This window comes from Perissodus microlepis, chromosome 12 (assembly GCF_051167445.1).
Source record: "Perissodus microlepis isolate ML-2025 ecotype Zambia chromosome 12, ASM5116744v1, whole genome shotgun sequence".
Taxonomy (NCBI): domain Eukaryota; kingdom Metazoa; phylum Chordata; class Actinopteri; order Cichliformes; family Cichlidae; genus Perissodus; species Perissodus microlepis.
The window spans coordinates 5,785,647-5,807,811 of record NC_140472.1 but is presented as its reverse complement, the minus strand read 5'-3'; the positions used below and the strand labels follow the sequence as shown (position 1 = coordinate 5,807,811).

General features: G+C 39.1%; 2 protein-coding genes and 1 long non-coding RNA gene across 3 annotated transcripts; 1 reads left to right on the top strand and 2 right to left on the bottom strand.

Moving 5' to 3' along the window:
* The first annotated feature begins 337 nt into the window (after positions 1-337).
* Positions 338-1,903, top strand: LOC146375689 (uncharacterized). The gene is made up of 3 exons (XR_014801808.1): positions 338-421; positions 753-1,440; positions 1,520-1,903. It is a non-coding gene; the product is annotated as an uncharacterized LOC146375689 (long non-coding RNA).
* An 89-nt stretch (positions 1,904-1,992) lies between these two features.
* Positions 1,993-15,921, bottom strand: susd1 (sushi domain containing 1). Its single transcript, XM_084946138.1, has 20 exons — positions 15,048-15,921; positions 12,787-14,268; positions 12,512-12,655; positions 10,350-10,505; positions 10,084-10,236; positions 8,938-9,117; positions 7,746-7,925; positions 7,449-7,628; positions 6,763-6,942; positions 6,499-6,678; positions 6,162-6,341; positions 5,828-6,007; positions 5,429-5,593; positions 3,673-3,767; positions 3,411-3,597; positions 3,160-3,253; positions 2,796-3,051; positions 2,677-2,716; positions 2,472-2,565; positions 1,993-2,138 (listed from the first exon to the last, which is right to left on the bottom strand). Exons 2-20 carry the CDS (start codon positions 12,839-12,841, stop codon positions 2,120-2,122), a joined length of 2,718 nt encoding a protein of 905 aa, XP_084802264.1. The 5' UTR covers positions 12,842-14,268; positions 15,048-15,921; the 3' UTR covers positions 1,993-2,119.
* Positions 15,922-16,011: 90 nt separating this feature from the next.
* Positions 16,012-22,130, bottom strand: LOC146375687 (uncharacterized). Its single transcript, XM_084946134.1, has 2 exons — positions 19,305-22,130; positions 16,012-17,052 (listed from the first exon to the last, which is right to left on the bottom strand). Exon 2 carries the CDS (start codon positions 17,032-17,034, stop codon positions 16,369-16,371), a length of 666 nt encoding a protein of 221 aa, XP_084802260.1. The 5' UTR covers positions 17,035-17,052; positions 19,305-22,130; the 3' UTR covers positions 16,012-16,368.
* Positions 22,131-22,165: the final 35 nt, after the last annotated feature.

Genomic DNA, 22,165 nt, shown 5'->3' with positions numbered 1-22,165 from the left:
GCCTCATCGTTAATACGCCATCTTTTTCTCCTTTCGAGATCATATAATTGGTGTGGACAGATTTTTTTAGCTTCCAGGCTCTATCAGATCTGTCATCAGGTTCAGTCTCTGCTGAAGGTCCCAAGTGTAACCTTTGTAAAATAACGTAATATTTCAGTATTTCTTGTGGCAGCATTTTTTTTAGGTCTCTGACAGATAATCGATTATTATCATAACTTAGTGGTTTGCAGGTGAACGATTTCAAGTGCTCACAGCCATAGAATAAGCTCAAGGTGGGAAGGTGATCTGAAAGGTTATACACTTCTTTTGCAAGTCTAGACTAAAGCGAGCTGGTAGTTGAATCTTGAATTGAAATCTATGGAAGAATTTTAACAGATTTGACTTGTGATCCTATACACACAAAGACCACTATGTCAAACAGGTGATTTATGGAGCCCTGTCAAATGATTTATGACTTGGGAAGTAATATGTGTCTATGACAGTCATAATTTTTCTGAATATCATAAAATTATGATACGTCATAACTCTTTAGTGATCAATAATGACATGCACAAAAAAATATGGACTAGGATGATGAATAGGATTTTTGAGATAGAAATGGACTATGGGATCATTCATAATGGTGTGCTGTTGTCATTTTAGTCCAAAAAGTAAACTTGTTAGACAAAAAGTTTCATAAATGGTAGTTTTGTTTTGGTTGATTTTTGATTGTATATGCGTTATATTCTAATAGTTTTATTTGTGATCCTCAGATTTGACTCTCCTGCAGCAACATCTGGAAGAGCCCTCCTCTCCAAGTCTAACAGATACATTGTCTGTGTCAACCACCAGCATTCAGAGCAGTGACACAAGCGATGCTGGATGTCAAATGGTTCAGCTTCTATTGGACAGCATACATGCAAGAAATGTAGATACATACATATTGCACTTACACTTACTGCAATAGCTACACCCTTTTTGCACATGCTCTTTCTTATTCAGCTATTTATCAATAAGTAACTTATATGTATATATATGCATGTATATATTGTATGTATTGTGCTATTCCTTACTTTTTGTATTGTCTGTCTTTGTTACTGTTTGAACTGGAGCACTGTAACCAAAATAATTTCCCCTAGGGATCAATAAAGTATTCTGATTCTGATACATTACTTAATAGGCTCACACTTGGCTCTTTAGTGGCCATTACTTGAAAAAGCTTGAACACGAAGATAAAACAGATTAGAGGAAAACAAATAGTTGTTTGGGTTAAAATTGTCTCCTTTTTTTGTCAGTTGTTTTGTGGTTTGTATCAAATTTATTTAGACAGTGGAGCAGATTCCAACTTCCAAACCAGCAGGGGTGACTGTCATCCATGAATGAATAAACTGGGAGTTTGAAAGATTCCACCAGGCGATTAATGGTGAAGATCATTGTAGCTCACATGCATGAAAAGGAAGGGTAAGAGGCATGATGTTTATTCCATTCATTTTTCAAACTGGTAAGAATCTCATCACAAACAACACTTCTGCTTTTGCAGGAGAACTCTAACTAAAGCGACAAAGGAGTTTCATGCACTTGGAATCGTGTCACTCTTCCCATCTTTGAAGGACCTATACATTCAGAGCAACAAAGGTTTTCTTGAGTGGTGTGTCAAAACCATGCAACGTTAATCCAAAACCACGACTGCATCACAGAACAGAGTAGAACTAAAAGGAGGGCCCACATCACCAAGGATGTTTGGTTTCACTGATGACCAGCAAACAACAGGTCAACGTGTGGAAGCCAAGTCTCTTCTTCATCACACCACTGACCAGGACATAGTCTTCCAGAAGTTGAGAGAGACATTCTGCTCACACAAATTTCCGTGTCCTGATGAGTGCTCTGACACATTTTAATGTGCTCTGCAGACAGGAAAGACTCGCTTCTTAAAGGACTTTAGTATCATAAACTGACCCTGAGATCCTGGAACAGAAGAGAGGACCTCTGCACACCCAATAATCACAATGTGAGTCTGTGTCAAAAAATGATTTTAATAAGTTTAATATGGTGATAATATTTAATATAAAATAATAACTATTTACAAAATGTACTGCTAGAAACTCAGGACAGTATTAGAGCACGTCAGCACTCAGGAGCATCATGTCTTCTTGAAACACCTGGAAACAAGGACAGAGGGACGTTACGCTCAAGTCCAATGCGGTGTTTAACTGAACTTGCTGTAAGCATGAAGTGGACACTGCTGACAACATTACTATTTAGTTTTCAGACTTTAATTATAATTGCTGTCTTTTGTAGTTTAATACAACGTAACTAAGACTGAAAGAGAAACATCAGGCGATAATATGTATGATAACTGAAAATCTAAAAGCACTGTAATAACTATAGATCATTATACTAATATACTGATGGATCAGTGTGTTTACTTACACATGAAATTATGTTAATAGTGTGAAAATGAAATGTAATGAAGTGTGTGCCATCTTCCATACCAGGGGATACTGTAGCCTCCCCAAATAACCACGGCAACCAGCCCTATAGTAGCTACAGCAGACAGCGATGAAACCCTCAGAGCGTACGATGTAGCTGGAATGAAGAAAGTCTCTGTGAGTAAGTGACACTTTGGAAACTGGGGTAAATTGAGAGTGTCATAATGGTGGATAAAATGATCTTGCTGACTGCTTCATAGTGCATTACCTGTTACTTTAGCCCACAGGACACAGGAACTTTTTAAGGCCTAGGAGAGAAGACATGCAGCTAAAGTCCGTCGAACATATTCAGTCATTACTTTTTAACCATAGAATAGCTGCACTCACCGATTTCCACTGACTGACAGCCCGTAAAATGATATAATAGTTCTTGCCACTCTCCAGTGGTGCATTATAAAAGCCACCATAGAGCAGCCCATCTCCTATAGTAAGATTCATCTCTGTTCCAACACGATGGACTTCAAACTGAGCAGTGATGTACTCCGCTGGTGACTTAAGTGTGCTCAAAGGCGGCGCGATTGCAGGAGAGGAACAGTTAAACATCATAAACCCCTCTACAGGAAGCACAAACACTTGGTACAAACTGGGAGAAAAAAAGACAAAAAAATTAACTCTAACATGCAACATTTCATGATTTTGTTTGGAAAGGATTCAGAGATATCAGATATCTTTCCCCTTGCCATGCTGATACCTTATTAAGTCCAGTGTGTTGGGTGATCTGCGTAGACTCAACGTTGGTAGAGGAGTGTCAAATTCCCTGTAGTAGACAACTGGTCCTGGAGGTACTATTGATTAAGATCATATTATAAAGTATTTTGCTTAGTTTAAAGGGAACAAAGGGAATAAAATGCACAATACTTTTATTTATTTATGAAATATATTTGGTACATTGATTGGAAATAATTTTATCAGACTACAGCAGAGTTTAGGTTAAATTGCTACCTGGTAGACTGGTGTTTGTGGTGACAGAGGCTGTGAACCTGACAGATGTTGCAGTGATGGTGATGCTATAGTTTGTGACTGGAAGCAAGCCAAGGCAGAGCTTCAGCTGGTCTGCTTTGGAGCTCAGAAATCTCTTCCTTTTGTCATAAAAGGATCTCTGGTAGTCCCTGGATCCAGTGTAAGTCACCTAGAAAGTTTAAACCAAATGTGTCATGGAGAAAAGTCCTGGTTGCTAAAGAAGGTAGGTGATGTTTTATCTGACCTTGTAAACCTCTGTGTCCTCCTCGTACTTTTCTGCTTTCCACTGCAGGCAACTTTCATTAAAAATAAGCAGGTGATTGATAGGTGGTTTGATTTCTGTGGATGAAAAAAAGAGCATTTTGTGGGATATAATGAACATGTCAACCACAGTATTTACCCACTACAGGCTGGTCATGGACAGTCATGCAGTTGTTGTACTGTATTATTATCGTTATGGTCCTGGGTTTCAGAACCAGTGTTTAATTTGTGGATGTAATTCTTGTTTATTATTTAATGTTCCATTTGGTTCTTAGTTGATTGTGGTTGATGATCACATTTCTTAGTATCCTGAGCCTCAATTATTTGTTTTGGTTAATGATTATTTCATTAATATTCTGCTTTAGGGTTATTTGGCACAGTCACTTATTTTCTTATTCTTTCTATTGTGTCGTATTATGTTAGTCTTTTGTCTCTGAGTAATTACTTCCTGTTTTATTTTACTTCCCTTTTCTCATCTTCCATCATTATTTTCAGCTGTGTTTCCTTTCCCCCATCAACTCTTGTATTTATTGTTTCAGACATTGTTTTTGTCAAGTCATCCCTCTAACTGTGGATCATCTAGTGCTGAGTTTGCTTGTGTTTGGAATTCTTAGTATTTCCTGATCTATGGATTCCTAGTTTTCTGTAAACTGCTCTGTGGACTCTGAACTTTGTTTATCACCTGGGAAATCAAAATCAAAGCTTACACTGAGTTTTCTCTCTGCCTCCTGTCTTTGATTCTGTAAATAACAACAATCCACAAAGCTTATGACAATTATACTGCACTCTTCCATCAGTTCTGTCTTCAGTTAATAAAAACCATGCTCCATTGGACTGAGATCAGCTGATTTACTTGGCCACTGAAGAATATCCCATTTCTTTGCAACATAAAGCTACGCTTTAGGTCATTATCCACGTGTACTGTGAAGCACGATCCAGTCTGTTGTGCAGCATGTGGCTGAATCTGAGTAGAGAGTAGCGCCTTGTACACTTTAGAATTCATCCTGCTACTTTTATCAACAGTCACGTCATCAATCATACACTAAAGACCTGATTCCACTGGCAGCCATCCCATGCTAAAGCATTGGCTCTGTCGTGTTTAACAGATGGTGTGCTGTGCTTTGGAACATGAGCAGTTCCTTTCATTCTCTTCCCTTCTTTTCTCTTGCCATCATTATGGTACAATTTAATCTATCGCTTTCTTGTATCAAAAGAATCTTTGCCAGAACCGATCAACCTCTAGTTTGTTTTTTCAGACAAGGACTAATCTGGCCTTCTTGTTCTTGAGTGTAACCAGTGGTTTGCACCTTGTTGTAAACACACTATATTTCCATCCATGAAGAAATTTCTTGGTTGCAGACTTTAACAATCATTCACCTACCTCATCAAGAATGTTCTTATGTTGGCTAGATGTAATGAAAATTATGCAGTCAGCCACTTTAGTTGTCTTCTGCAGTCTTTCAGGCCTTTTGGCCAGCACAGTCCTTCCTTTTAAGAATACTGAGTATTCTGAAGGCCAGTAATCTGTTTTACCAATACCGGTTGTTGATCTGGCTATTCTGAAAGGTTTTCCTTTTTGGGGGCTTTTCAGCCTTGTTAACTTGCATCAGAATCTCTTTGGGCCATAATGAAAGATGCACTGAAAAGCTACTAAATACAAGTTAAACATTTGGAATCTCCTCCAGATGCCTGTAATGAAACAATGAGAACTGTGGCTTTAACTGTATGCTGACACTTACCTATGCATCTCAGAGTAGCTTTCTGCCACTCCCCGGAGCTCCCGCACACAGAGACATTGCTTCCCCTCCAGCTGTGATATCCTGCCACGCAGCGGTGGATCACAACACTTCTATTATGCCACACGACCTCTGAGTTGGCAAGAAAAGGAGCTGGGCCACATTTAGCTGGAAAATAGCAAGAGTGAATTGTTTAATGACTCAGAAATAGTGCTATTCATTGTTTTTTCAGCATGCACCTAAAGGAAACCAAAATCCTAGAAATAAAGAAAAATATTAAGACCCACAGAGCATGCAGGGACAAACAAATTAATAAGCATGCAAACACATAAACAGCACGCTAATAATCAGAAATAATCATGCTCCCACTGCTGAACAGATACAGAGAGATCGTTACTCTACCTTTGCACTTTATAGATACTTCCCCCCACTCTCCTGATAGTGAACATGTTGACATATTATTCCCACTCTCCTGGTAAAATCCTTCCATACACTCATACAGCACAGTGCTGCCCGGTGTGCTGTTGTGGCCCCACAGGAAGTTAGCGTGGGGGAGGGCTACTGGGGGACCACAGCTTATTTCTGTCTGACACACAGACATGAATGAGCGAGACTGTGGGCTATAAAGAAATGCAACAAGACAGACACACTGTCCAATCCTCCATTAAACATGCCTTTTTTTTCCATAACAACGACAACAACAGCCCCTGAACATGCATTACGTAATAATCTGCACCTTCACACCACAGATCAATATCTTCCCATAGTCCGTTTTCTCCACATACTGAGTAGTTTCTCAGGCTCCTGGTGTAATATCCCTCTGTACACTGGTAATAAACCACACTACCAATGCGTGATGTGCCATCCCATAACATTTTAGCATTGGGTTTTAAAACAGGCTCCCAACAGTTGATTTCTACAACAAAAAGAAAGCTGGTCATTGTGGGTGATAATAGCTAGATGTATGTTGTCAGCAATGCTTCAATGAGTTTTGAATTGTGTATGGTTAAACTGGACAGTGGTTTAAAATGACTTTACAGTAATTAACACACAAGTTTATAGTTAATTGTCACCTTGACAAAGGATAGGTGCTCCATCCCATTTTCCACTGGCACTACAAACAGATACATTCCCTATTCCAGCATTGAGATATCCAGGTTTACACTGATAAATAACCTTTGAGCCCACAGTGGAAATTTTATCCCAGTGCATGACTGAATTAGGGATGAGTGGGGGCTTGCCACAGTCAACTTCTACAGATGAAAAAAAATCTATCATTTAACAGAAGAAAATAAACAGTTATTTGTGTCTCGAGAGCGCCAGAAGAAAGATGTTACCTTTGCATGAGATATCTGGTTTTGTCCAGTAACCATTAATTGTGCACACTGAAACATTGTTTCCGTCACTGTGATAAAATTCTTTTTTACAGTAGTAAATTACAGTGCTTCCTGGGGTGGAGCTACCTTTCCACACTTGTCCAGTGTGAGGCAGATTTGGGGGATTCCCACATAATATCTCTATGACGGGAAATGATACACAAGGGGAGTTATGGAGGATTATAAAAACAACTGAAAGCACAAGACATTTTAATTTACTTCGCAATAAGATATTGAACAATATAGTTTAGTTTGTCATAGCAAGAGAAACAGGTATAATCAAAGGGGACCAACCGGGTCTTAAAATCAAGTGACTTTTTAAAATTGGCAATTTACTGAGTGCCACCTTTAAAAAATCTCTTTAATCTTGAATTATCTCATTAAATCTCTACATTAAACCTTTATTTATTTATTTGTTTTTTTTTTTCAAAAGTCCTTATGATGTTTTCCCGTCTTCCTCCTCTTAGCCTGGTTCCATCAGAGGCTTCTACCTGTTGAAAGAGGGTTTTTCTTTCCCACTATCGCCAAGTGGTTAATATAAAGTGCCTTGAGGTGACAGTTGTTTTTTCGGCGCTATATAAAATTGAATTGAATTTAATAATTTAATGCTGTTTTTTTCATTAGAAAACAATCCATTGTTTGATTACCTTGGCATGACAAAGTTGGGGATGTCCACTGACCATTTTCCTGACAGGTGGATACATTATTTCCTCCTTTGTTATAAAAGCCATGTTTACAGAAATAGAGCACAGTGCTGCCAGGGGTGGAGTTATAACTCCACACCTGCCCAGTGAATTCAATTACAGGAGGATTTCCACACAAGATCTCTACAAGGAACGACAATCACCACAACAACGTAACACAAAGGATTCAGATTAATTCGGTCAGTCAATCATTTTCGATTAGAAATAGTCCTCATGAGCATGAAAGTACAGTGACAGTACCTCGGCAGAGCACAGATGGACCCGCCCACTGTCCAGCTGCAGTGCAGATAGAGACATTTCCCTTTCCAACATTATGATATCCAGAGTTACACTGATAAACCACCTCAGTGCCCATCCTTGTGCTTTTATTCCACAGCAAGCGTGAGTGAGGGACGGCAGGTGGAGAACCACAGTCAACCTCTGGGAGCCAAAGTAGTGACATGCTGCGTGAAAATGTTTTCACCTGAAAATCTCCAACAACTCAAACTGATCCATTTCATAAACAATCCTGTCACTGGCTAAAACTCTCTGGATGTTGGAAAAAAACATGCAAATATGTTATTATTATCATTATTATTAAGCAAGTTTTTACATTAGTAAAAATAATGCATTAATACTCATAACAAGTATTAGAGTAACTTGTTTCAGCAAAAAAAAACTAAACATTTTTTAGGTTTATAAGCATATCAGGAAGAAAATCAGCATTAATACACTCTCCATTCTGTCTATTATCTTCTTGCTGGTGTGACTGAACTGATGATAACAAATACTGCAGTATGTGAGTTTCATGTAAATACAAGCACAAAAATGTGACGCATGACTTTAAGGTTTTAGTCATTTCTGTTTATGGAATTTAACAAAACTTTCAGCACCAGGGGGCAGCATTTCACCAGTGGATGTGTTCAGATATTTTCTGATATGTGCTGCTGTTTCTAATCTCTCTATTTCCTCATCAGGCTTTGCTTTTGTGTCCCTTGAATGACTAGCCTGGAAAATAAAGGTTACATTCAAATGTATCTTGTGGTACCGATTGGTATCACGTGCGGCTCTCGTTCAGCTTCAGTTCATATCTCGCACATTTCATAGATGCTGTGGAAATAAAGTTATAGCGCTTGTTTCTTCACATCTGTTAAAAGTCATTGTTAATTTTGAGAGGGTTAACATATTTTTTAACACACAAATGTACAATAAGGACCTTTAATGATGAATTTTTAAATGGGTACCTCATCAAAAGTGACCCAAACAAAAGAGTAATGAGCTTAATGATCCTGAAATCCTCTGAATAAGTAAAAACTTGGCAGATAATCACCTTGAGATTCACAGTGTTGTCTCCAGTGTTAGCATGAAAATATCAGTGAATGCATTTTAAAACACATAATGTTAAGCAGAGCTGCACATCACAACAGCTACAAGAACCAAAGAGTTTCATTACCTTCACAGACCATGTTAGGTTTGCTCCACAGCCCCTCAGGACCACACACAGAGCTGTTGTCTCCCCTCCTCCACAAAAAGCCTTCATCGCAGATGAATGTGGCCACGCTGCTGTACGTAGTTCCTGTGACTCTCACTAGCACCGTGTCCTCCAGTAGTGCAGGTGGGCCACAGTTAACAACTGAGCAGGACAGGATTATACACAATTTAGGTTTACATCCAGCTTTTCTTTACAGCAACTGGTTGCATGGATTTAATTCAAGATTGACTGTCATTGTCTAAGGAGCTTGGTAAGAAAAGCGTCTGGACTTCTTTAAGTGTCCTGACGATGTTTCATCTCTCATCTGAGAGGCTTCTTCAGTTCTAAGAGCAATTGTTCTCCATCTTACCTCACAACACCTACAACATTTCCAAACACCTTGGGCCAGCAACTTCATAAACGCATGGCACAACATAGAGCAACCTCGACAGGTCAAGACTCAGCTGTACGTTTGCATCTAAAGGTCAAAGGTCACTCTTTCGAGGATGTCAGTGTTCACATTTTGGACAGAGAAGACAGATGGTTTGAAAGAGGAGTGAAAGAAGCCATCTATGTCCACTGTGAACAACCATCTTTGACAGAGGGCGGGGCTTACAACACCAACTGTCTGCCATCTATAATCCAGTTTTGAGATCCCTTCTCAGACGCCTTAACGCCCACTCACATCCTGAGTCATTTGTTCTCAATAAATCACATGACAGGGTGGGGTTAGGTTTCACAATGGGTTCACCGGAAACCTTGGCTGATTGTGACCCACACCCATTTTCACACCTTGGCTTGTGTGATTAGGGGCCCTGGGCCCTCTTTGGGACACTCCCAAAAGGGCTTAAAAATCTGGGAGTCTCCACCAATTGCTCTTAGAACTGAAGAAGCTTCTTGGATGAGATGTGAAATGTCTTCAAGAAACTTAAAGAAGTCCAGACACTTTTCTGTCCAAGCACCTTAGACTACCATGACCTGGATGACTGAGAACCTTCACATTGGCCTTCATTATAATATTAACCAGATAGTAGTGTGGCAGAGCCAAACCGAGAGCCATATATTTTTGACATTACACCAGAACTCTAGATGAGTGACAAAATGTCATATAAATAAATATGAGCGCACCTTTGCAGGAAGCTTTGTCTCTCAGTGGGTTAAAGGGTTCTACTCCATTGTGGATTTTGTATCCAACCTGGCAGCTGCAGTCAAAGCTGCCCTCAAGATTCCTGCATTGAGCTCCCTCTCCACACTGCCCTGTGATCCCGCACTCATCAATGTCTGCACAGCCAAAGAGAGATGATGAACATGTGGCTTAAAATTTGCTCATTTAATAATGTATTTCTAATATCATAGGTGTTGCTTAAAAAGCCCTGGGTACAGCGCAAACTCACCCTGGCAGTGGGTGCCATCATTTGGGATGAAAACAGCCATGTTGTTAGAAGGGCTGTAGCCGGCCAGACAAGTACAGTAGTAGCTGCCAAAAGTGTTGTGACAAGTGGTGTGCTGGCCACAAATCTTACTGGATCCTATCTGACACTCATCTTTGTCTGGAGAAACAAAGAAAACGATCAATAAGAATTTTTTTTCTGCAAGTCAAAGGTGTGGAAAAGGTCCATGGGAATAATTACCATTAGAGTTTATAGACATTTTCATAAACCCAAATAATGTGAGATAAGTAACTGCATGATAGAGTATTATGGTTAAACTATATACTTTTTAAAAGAATAAACTAAAAATACTTTTTTAAGAATTATTTTTAAAGTATTTTAATAAATAAGTTGTTGTTTCAAATCTCACTAATGAAATTAGTATTGACCCTCTACAAAATACTTCTGTCGAGGATTTTTAAGAGATGGTGCAGAAAACTACATCTGTTCAGAAGGAAAAACAATCTTGGCATCTTACTGCATCTGTGCAAAATGAAATAGCTGCAATGGACAGATGTGAGGATATCAGTGGTTACACCTCTGTGGAGCAAAGAGGATGCAGGCTGTATCAGAAGATCAGGTTGTCTGATACAACATAAATCCTCTTTATTGCATGAGGGTGTAACCATCAGTTTCCTTGTATCTGTCCACTGCCAGCCAGTTTATTTTTTGTACAAAATCCGGCCAACTCTTCCTAGTTTATATGACTCCACATTTCGACTTTTTTCTCAAAATAGTATTTGGACTTTAATCTATTTTTTTTTTAAAAAATGTTTTTTTTTTTAATCTGGCCCAAATACTCATTCCTTTTAGTGGTATGTATTAATACAACTCTGTAATTATTTTTTTATACTTCTTACTTATTTCACGGCTTTATTAAACTTGTTAAGCCATTTCCATACCCCTCAGCATTAGTTGCATTTTGTGTTTTTGCTAATTATTAAATGTAATATGATGCTAACATGCTAAATTAACATCACTGCGAGTATTAGTCAGTTCTAATTAGCATTTAGCTCAAATCACCTTTACCCAAGAACAACCCATATAGGTACAACCTCGTAGAGCTGTGGGTATGGATTTAGACTGTGTCTAGTTTTGGCCTCTTGGATAGTAACTAAACCATTTCCATACCCCTCAGCATTAGCAGCATTTTGTGTTTTTTTGCTAATAATCAAATGTAATATGATGCTAACATGCTAAATTAGGATCACTGCGAGTATTAGCCAGTTCAGATTAGCATTTAGCTCAAATCACCATTACCCAAGAATAACCCATAGAGGTACAACCTCATAAAGCTGTGAGTATGGATTAGACTCTGTCTAGTTTTGGCCTCTTGGATAGAAACTATAATAAGATATACCTTCAAGTGCCAGGAAGCAAGGGGTTGTTAACATACTGAGTAAAGCAACATGAGCATCATTTGGAGCTATATTTGTAGCTTGTGAGCTGCTAAATACTCCATCATGCTCACCAGCTTATTAACCTCGCCTGTGGCATAGCCAGCATAAAACATGGTTATAACTTCAGGCTAGGAAAATAAAGCCAATGAAACTTTGCCTTAACTCATGTTGACCTCTATAAACACGTTAAACTCTGTAAATACTAGTTTGGGGTCATATGGAATAAAAATGACATCTACTTTGTTAATTGTGGTCATACTCTGTTTTAAAATGATTGCCTGTGATATAAAACTTTGGCTAACACTTTGTCAATCAGACCGCCTCTTCTCCTCACATCCCTCATTTTACTGACAAGATGCTGACAGTGGAGATGCTCATGTTAAAACTGTACAACAGGTAGCTACGTGTAATGTTTTAGTCTATGGTCTGTGGGCTGTTTGGTTACATACTGTTTGATTGCTGTGCAGCAGCAGAGTGCTAACAGATCACTGCTGTTGCTAGAAATGATCCTGATGTTGGTGGTAAAAAACGATAAATTTGATGAAACCAAAATAGTTAGCATAAAGTCGTTAAAGAGCTGTTTGGAGTCTTGGAAAACTGTACAAGTGGATGCTGATTCGCTGTGGGTTTATCCCTATGAGCAGCCTCTTTACATTACATAAAGTTACTTGATTAATTTTTAATATATTAACTGGAGCAGCAGTACAGAATTTATTTCTTTCCTACCTTGACAGAAGGTTCTTCCATTTCCAACAAAGCCGTACTTGCAATTACAAACTTTGCCCGAACCATCTGACTTGTCGTCACACGTGGCATTAGCATGGCAGGTTGAGCACACATCCAACAGACTCTGACCCTCTGCTGGCTTACCTGAGAGGATAGAGAGGACTCTTCTCCAATTATCATGTTGATACTTAAAGTTGTTCATTATGTCATATAAATCATACGTTGTAATTATAAAATCAGAATTGTGGGGAAAAAAACGTCACCAGGATTCTCACCTGAAAAAACGAAGAGCAGAAAGAACACAATCATGCTTTTGGTTCCTTCAACCATCCTTCCAGTCTCCCCGTGGACTTCACACGACACAAAACCTCTTCGTCCTCATCTTCGTTTTTTCTATTATTTTTTTTATTTATGTACTTCCTTCTTGTGCACCATTATTAAGCTGAGCGCATTTGATAACCAGAATTGTGAGTGGGTGAGCTGAGGTCACCCTGGCAAAGAAACTCCTTTTCTCAATGGTCCTCTAGCAGTTTTGTGGTTTTAGCTGTCATCGTCTGGCATGTTCAGTTACTACTCGCATCTGCAGATGATACGTTCACTACTCACAGTGGACTGCCCACTCAGCTGTGGGAGCTGATAACAGCTATATTTGGCCCCATAAACCTGCTGAATTTCCTCTTAAAAAACATGGTGTCACTTTGTAACAGTTAGTTTTGTGCATATTAAACTCCTCATTACACCAGTTTGGTGTTAACCACTGACACAGCTCTTATGGATTCATGAAGGTTAAGTGCAGTTTACCCGATGCTAAGTGACGGCTCACTTAGATTAGACTCCATAAATATATAAGTGGTGTTTTAAGTTTTTGTATTTATGTTGAAACTAGGGGTCTGCAGTGGGTGATGTGGGAGGGGGAGATAAGTCTGATGAGCTCCTATCTCTCTGCCCAGCAGGGTCCTAACTGGGGTTTTCTGTCACTCAAATTAGTAAGCTAAACTCTTCACAGCGGTGGCTCTGTGTGTGTGTGTGTTTATATATTCACGGGCCAGTTTTAGACATTTTTGTCCAAACTAAAGATCAAAGTGAAAACTGTGCGTTTGTGTGAGCGCACATCAGGTCTGGGTAATCACAAAACCATTAGTTTAGTCAAACATCAAGGAAGTGACCCCTTTGAACAAATGAGTAACATCACGTGGAAAAGAGAGAAAATAAAAAATAAATGAATAAAAAACTGAATAAACTTACAATCCAATAGTACATGATTGTTTAAATACACAGTTTATATAATTTTCTCCTCAAACATTTCACATTTTTCCCAAAAGGTTGATTCTGTTCATCTGGACGTAGAGTTTTCAGTGGGAGAAACGTTTCGTCACTCATCCAAGTGACTTCTTCAGTCTCAGCTGACTGCAGGTTTCCCCAAACTTATAAACAGTAGATTTCTACAGTGACTGAAACCAGCCCACTGAATGAACAATGGGCTGTGAGGTCAGTTCCTTGATCATTAATATGCAAATTCTCATGACGAATGATCAACAACCATTGATCAGTGGCCAGATGTACCATTCACAGAGAGTTGGGGGATGGCTTTAATCACAGCATTGTAAGATGGTAAAAGATGTACCTTTAGGCCCCCTCCTCGATTCAGAGATGGTCTTTCCCTTTTCACGTAAATGGCCTCATGACTCCGCGCTCAAACCAGCTTTCCTCCCCATTCAGGATGTGTACATCCTCATCATTGAAAGAGTGTCCACTGGCTGGTAAGTGTAAATAGGAAACTTTTTGGGATTTGCTTACCTGGATGATTGAGCATGCATCAAGACATTTCACATTTTTACTACTCAAAACAATACTGAATTTATACTTCTTTATACTTGGTCCTTAGAATTATATTGCATGAAATAAATGCAAAATGTCCAACCATTATGAATAAATAACAATTATATTTATGTAAGTCTATGGGACATACAATATATGTAAAACATGAACAAGTGTTTTTCCTTTCTTTTCCATAAGTTCCCTCAATTCTGAGGGGAAAAAGAGTATTTAGTAAGGTTTCAAATGATGTAAACATCCAAATAGTTCCTTTTAAAACTGAGCTTCCTCAATAAAACATGCACAAACGAACAATAAACCATGTAAAGAAGCAGACTAAAAGTTCAAGCTTGTCTCACCCTCAAACTCATCATGTGACAAGCATGACCCCTGAACTGAAGACAGGCCTCTTACACATGAAAATGTGCATAAACATGCTAATTTATTCCTGATATTGGTAATTCCTTATCATCAGCAGATTAGACTTGAAACTCTCAAGTCTCCAGACAGCTGATAACAAGCTGGCTAAACAACAACAGCTGGTTAAAAACTAACATTATAAGCTAACCAGCTAATGTTAGGGCAAGTGCCCTAAAAACACAGTTTCCCTCTGATAAACAGTTTGATTACATTCTCACATTGTATGAGAGAGCAGACCCTAACAGAGGCTTCAAAGCAGTGCTTTCTGACAGAAAAGTTAAAGATATCCTCAAGAACTCACCTCAGAAATACTGCCATAGGACAGAATTTAGCATTGCTGTCTCGTCGACTCTTTTTGGACTCCTTTCACAAAGGTCTTCAGCCTCTTCCAAAGCAAATAGACGTGGATACATATTGACAGCTGAAATAAACAGGGGCTTGACAGCCTAGACTCACTACAGATAAACAGTGGCCAGAGCTGATTGTTCTACAGCAGCTACTGTAGCTAGGATTATGCACTTGAATTGAAAGGGGTAACAAAATATAATCCAGTTGACTGCAATTTACTGACATCTAGTGGTGAGATTTTACACACTGTACCTTTTAAAATAATCCCAAAGGTGAACTCCAGACAGTCTCAAAGAATCAAGTCTGTCTGAATTTGTCCTTCTTTAGAGATCGTTTAAGTTTGTGTCAGTCAGGCTCTCACTATAAATCACATCAAGAGCAGAAAATAACCACTCACTAGCTCCGTTCTGGTGTGAGAGTAGCACAACTGGACATCATGCATACCTTGTGCTTTCAGGTAGCTGCTGAATAAAAACAGCAGATCAGAATGCACTGGCTCCTGCATTATCACACACACAAAAAAACCGTAGTGTAATAGCCAGAGAAGTTCATGGACACAGTGCATGTAAGGAAAAAAGGGTTGTATCTTAAAGAAACACACAGTTTGTATCTTTGAGTTCTGACAAATGTGTTTCACATATTCCTTCCAAATAAAAATAACACTCAGGTGGCACTCAGTTATTTTTGCCTACGCCAGCTGTTGATGAGCACTGAACCATTGTGCCAACATATTTTATGGCGAGGGAACAATGCAGTTAAAAAGAGGATCTATTTGTAAAAACAACACAGGATCCAGGGCAACCTAAACCTAAGACTCTCTCTGCATGATCAGTCATTGTGATCTTTGTGCACTGCTGTTACAATTATTAAAGGTGGAGTTATCTCAAATGGACAAAATGAAACTGGGACATTAGTAATATAAGTAGGCGGGACATTTTAATACTGAAATGTCTTATATTTTTTGTTAGCACCTGATATTTCAAGAATCGGCCATTTATTGCAGAAACATGCATGTATCAAATCGTTCTTACTGTAACTTTTATCAAATGCACCATACTGTTTCCTACATGTCATATTTATAATGAAAAAGCAGTTTGACTGAAACACATTAGTGGTTGATGTTTGAACATGAACATGTTTTGCTGGTTGCTAAAAAAGCATGTCAGGAATGTAATCTTCTTCTGCTTCCCATACCACGAGTGACTGCTCAGGTTTCTATCACAGACAGTGTCACAGTTCATATGATGGACACAAAGCTGTGAGATCCTGAAGGGTCATAAAAGTGTGCACAAACAGCAGCTTTTCTTTTCATGTGCAGCTTCAGGCTCCTCAGGAGGAGGCGCGTCAGGAGCAGATGTTTCCTTGTACTCTGACACTGAACCACTGGAGGTGGACAAAAGCCTGCTGCACACCAGGTCTGCAGCTTTTCCATCCATCAAGGACACGTCTGTCACTGTTTTCTCTCTTAGCGACATGTCCCCGTCTTCATCATCATCTATGAGCACAAACTCCTTGAGATAAACCATCCCCACTCCGTGGAGACTGCGGCTCTCTGCTGACTCCTCCGTACTAGGTCCATCCACAAAAGTCAGAGTTGAAGTCTCTGTCAGGGTCTCATGTGGGTCTGTTGAGTTGTCTTCTGGCCCCGAGTAGCCCTGGCTGCTTGACTCCATCGTCCTTATGAAGCTCCTGTGGCCAATCTCGTCTTTCGTGCTGCGCTTTTCTTCGTGGCTGATGGAGTTGATGTCTGGAACGTTGGCACTAGCTCGGCTGGAGAGCTGGTCTCTCCTGGGATGAGAACTGTTTTCTGCAGCATAACCATTTCCAGAATGCATCTTGAAGGCCACCTTCTCATAGTCATGGTAGACCTGCACACTGCTGCTCCCTGTTGGGGAAGAAATGGGGGTGCTGGCAGTGTTTCCTTTTCCTTGCTTCTTCATGTAAATCTGCCTTTCACACTGAGACCAAACAAAAAAACTGGAGGTTAGTCTCTGACCTTAGAAACTGTAGTCTGTTCACTAAGGACGACTGCAAGACTCAGTTCAATATTATTTATGTAACACCAGCTCACAACAACAGACACCTGGGGCTGGTTTATTTTGTGAGCCCAAAACAATATAGAATAATCCAGTAAATAGGCCTTCCTTTTTCTTTAACAATAAGAGAATATTTAGCAAACAATAAATACTAATATAATCATTTTAAGATTACTACTACATAGTAAACAAAATGGTCTAAATGATTAAATTATGACATCCCTGCTTTTGGAGGGAAGCTTATTGATTTTATGAGTCTGCATTGTATATAACGGGAAAATTGTTTTTTCTTTGCAGATTCTAGAAAAAGCAATACAGTTCACTTCAGGAGGCCAAATACCTTTGACCCAGAAAACTAGGGTTTGTGCCCTGAATTGTATCATTATTTTATGTATATTGTGTTCATTCTTTTCTAGTCTTTTAAGACTTATGAAATCTGTAAAAAAACAAAAAAAAAAGTCTTTGTTCACCTGGACGGGTATTTTATCTTTTAACTGTAATACAACTGTATGAATCTGATGAATTTCCACCAAAGAAATTAAATGATGCCAATGTCAAGAAAGTGTCAAGAACATGGCACTACAAAATTACTGGCCCTCTGACGTCTGAGGGTCTGTGAAGATCCATCACAGGAAACAGTGATGTGCAGCCCATCACCTGACTTGAACTGCTTCCCACAGAAATGATCCAAACTCCTCAAACAAACAAACTGGCATCATGACCAACATGGACACTGATGGTGCAAAATAAGCATATGTTTGCATGATGTATATTAAAATGCTTGATAGTATAATTAAACCCTGTGACAGGAAACAGTTTTTTTCTCTTGAAGGGAAGGAGTATGTAATCGTTTCCATTTGTTTGTCTGTCTGTCTGTCTGTTCGTTATCGGTCCAGTGACCACAGTTTTAAAGATATCATTTTTAATGTTGTCTATCTAGACTGGCTAAACATTTGACCTTGACCTTCACTGTTAGTGCCCATGGTCAAAGTTGACCTTGAAAAAAATAGTCAAGAAACCATGGCTGGTGTCACATATCGAGTTATTACTAAGGTCTGAATAAAGGTGCTGTGACATGATTTGAGGTCAACAAAATTTACCCCTACTTTATTTATTTAATCTTTGAATTATTAATGCACAATTACAAATGACTACATCGTGCAGTTACATTATAGTACAGTGTTTCGCTAACAGTGTAACTGGGGCAACAAATAGTGGACTTGTTTTATGCACTGGCCTCTCTGAATAAATAAAAGAAGCCGTTACTTTTAAAGGAAGCAAAAAATAACCTGAATTCCCGAAGGACCGGCTCTGTGAAGGTGGAGACAGATGAAGGCCTCAAAAGTGCTTTAACAAACCAAGGAAAGTGAGTGTTTGATCTCTTTTAAACACACCTTCCTCCTCCCCTGCTGCCACACAGAAACATTTCAGATGAAGTGATAAAGGCACTGCTCATCAGAACATCCTGGAAATCTGCCATCCTACTTATGGGTGTGGAATGCTGACAGATTCATGTCAGTGGGCAAATCTTCAAGCTTTAGTCCCGTTTTAAAGAAAGGACAAGCGCAAACAAATGCAAATGGGAATATGCAATAAATATGCACACTGGAAACTGTATTGAAATACTTTTCTAGAGGATTTATAGCTCTGTGTTCTAAATGCACTGCACTCTGCACAGGAGCTTTACAAACTGACCCTCTTACACTTGACTGACTCCTGCAAGACAGAATTGGGACTCTATAAATGAATAATATCTGCAGTGTACATGTTGGAGTGGGAATGCTCCAGTTTGTAGAGGTGACTGAGCAAGAACAAGAACAGATGAAAAATAGATAATGTTTTAAACACGTTCATTGGTTTATGGCTTTAGCTTCACATGGCTGGCGACTCCTTTTGTCTCAGCAGTGAGTACGAGCAGCCTGGGAGAAGCTTTATCTCTGGGAGGAGGAACGATGTGGCACAGCCAGGAGAAAAGAGACAATAATTTAATATCACAGAGTTGACTTTTTAAAAATGTTGGGCAGTATAGAGTACACTTAATGTATGATGATGGCTATCCGAATGCTAACATTACTTAAAACTGTCCTTTACACATCAAACACACAACTGATGCAACAATGAACATCCACATTTCTGTAAAAATACACATCAATTTAATAAAAACATGCCTTTACCTTAAGCTTTTTAAGCCTGAACTCTTCCCCGGGTCGATGTAAGGAAAATCACATGGCATAGATGGGATGATCAAGCGGGCTTCCTCCTGCTCTGCTGTGCCGCTGGCAAAACTGATGTCTCCTGCTTGCAGAGTATTCCTTGTGGTCTACAAACAAGAAATCCTTCACACACGCCCTCCCCTCATCGTATCCACTACAACTGCTCACAGCTGTAGCTGCACAGAGGCAGGCACAGACTCGACGCACTCACACCAGAAATTGTGTGTGCGTCTCTTATTTTAAACTTTGTGATTTTCTAATGGATTGACCTTTATATTGATTCTGCTTCACATGTTAACCACCCAGAGTTGACTTTTGAGTTTTCATTAAATTAGAAATAGCAAAACGGCAAACACCACCCAAAACAAGGAAATGAAGAAAGGTTAATTTATTGCACATTATTTGCCATTTTGGAGAATATGCTAACGTGCTTATGCGCAGACAGTTAATAATAACAATATTAAAATAGACACCGCTTATACAGTGAATACAGGCTCTTTTCAGCTAGTTTTTAATTAAAATCAAAATGTCAATCTAAAGTTAAACATTTACAAAAGGATTAAAAAAAAATATCATTTTCTTTAGTCCCGTCTGTAACTTTGCTCTCAAATCTATTTCCTGACTGCAAACCGATTTTTTTGCCCTGATTGCAAAACAGACAAACGAGCTAAAAATGTGCAACTCAATAACTTACTTCTTATATTGTCTAATCTACCCCGATCCCTTAATAGCTCTAAAAACATTTTTTATATTTTAGTTTTATTTACCAAAATGATAATAGTGCTAATAATTTGGATGAAGTCAAACTAGTCCTTTTGATCAGTGACTGCATAAATATTGTTTTCTCATTCATATGTGTTAACTATCCAACCTGCGATAAGATAAAACCAGCAGAGCGCTAACTTTTACTGGACCTGGCAGTGAAGTCAGATTATACCTGCAGTCCCTTCCTGAATTCTTGTTTACGCAGAACTACAACAGACACTTGTCCTGATTTTGTCCTTTTAAAACGCCACTTTTTTCAATCCCATGCACTGAACGTTATCTAATATATAATACAGGCTCTAAGTCTCAGTGTTAAATATCGTGACAAATCTTTGAATTTAAACTTTTCAGCTATTCAACAAATATTGTGAAGTAAAACAAACAAACAAACAAACAAACAAGCAAATATCACACCCCTTTCAAAAAAATCTTTAAAATTAAGACTGTGACCTCACAATAATGACTAAACTGGGGATTACTTTATTTTTTTCAGCGAAAGAGAAGGCTCAAAGGAGATGCCACATGTCAGAAAATGTATTTCTTATGTTGAAGGAAAAACAGTCTTTAAGATTATGTTTGACAAGAATTTGGTGTAAACTAAATAAAGCTCAAACAAGGAATGCAAGAATATTTACAGCAAACCCTGAGGAATGCACCAGAGTCATGTGTTAAAGCACCAGGTGCACTGATGCAGAGGACACTTAATGTTGAAACTGCGTCTGATCTTTCACAAGTGATTTCTTATTTTCCAGCAGGTTTTTAGGTCAGAGGCGGTTGTGCACGGGAACTGTGCACCTCAGCTCTAAATTAGAAAACCAGTGCTTTCTACTCTCTGTTCTTACTCTTATTGTTTGAGAGAGCAGCTGCTCTTTAGCTTTTTGAGACATTTTGACTTGTTACAAAGGGAAAAGCACATGAATAAATAATAAATCAAGCGATGCCTGAATACCATTTAGCTGCTTTAGCCTCAGGGTCCTGACATTGTGCATGCTGCCATGGTTTAATGGGACACTTTAACTCAGTGGTTCCCAAATTTTTTTTGCTAGGCCCCCCTTTGTTTTACAAGAAAAATGTTCGCGCACACGCACGCACGCACAAACACATCCTTCAACCACACACACCCATATTTTGCTCCATTGCGGTTTATTTCACACCTCAAAAATTTAGTAAACAATTAAGCAAATACAAGTAATCTGCAATAAATTACAGGTAGTAAGGAAATAATCTACTAACTCTTTAACGCTACGTCCGCACCTATGCGGGTATTTTTGAAAACGCAGCTGTTTCGTCCACACGTAAAACTGAGATTTTTTGAAACTCCTTTTTTGCGTTTACGTGTGGACGAGGAATACAGAGTTCCTCATGCAACGTCAAAGGTATCTGCCTTTATTCACGTCACGCTGTGCGCCACATTATTGTTTACATGAGATGAATTGCAGAATAGCAGATAGTCAGATTAACAGTATTTTGTCTCTATCTTCAGGTTTTACACGCTTACACACACGCAGTTACTGTCCCTCTATTTAGAAAGGCAGAGGCGTCACGGTGTAATTATTTTACATGTAGTTGTTTTTTTCCTGTGTAATAATATTCAACATTGTTATCAATACATTTTTCAAAAATGCCTCTCTGTGCAAAATAGGTTTAAAAACATAAACAACTGTGGGATACTGTTTGTCCGTGATTTGAACAGCCCAGCGCTGCTCCCGATGAAGGGAAAACCAATTCTGCAGGGGAGACCTACCTTGGCATTTGTGCAGGTGAAGCCAAAGGGAAGATATGCTTCACCATATTTTCTAGTCTTTGGCTTAGAATGAAGTTGGTTTGGAAACATATTCAGTGATGCTTCATCTCCTGCTTTGCATTTGTGTGGGCGCCCCGTGCTAGCAGTGTCCAAGCATTCCCCTCCCCTGCAATGACGCTGCGCCCCCCCCCCCCCAGGGCGCGGGCCCCACACTTTGGGAAGGTCTGCTTTAACTGATCGGAGATACAATTAATGATATTATTACTCACAAGGAAATACCTGGAAACACCTTATCTGCTTACTGGTAAGCACT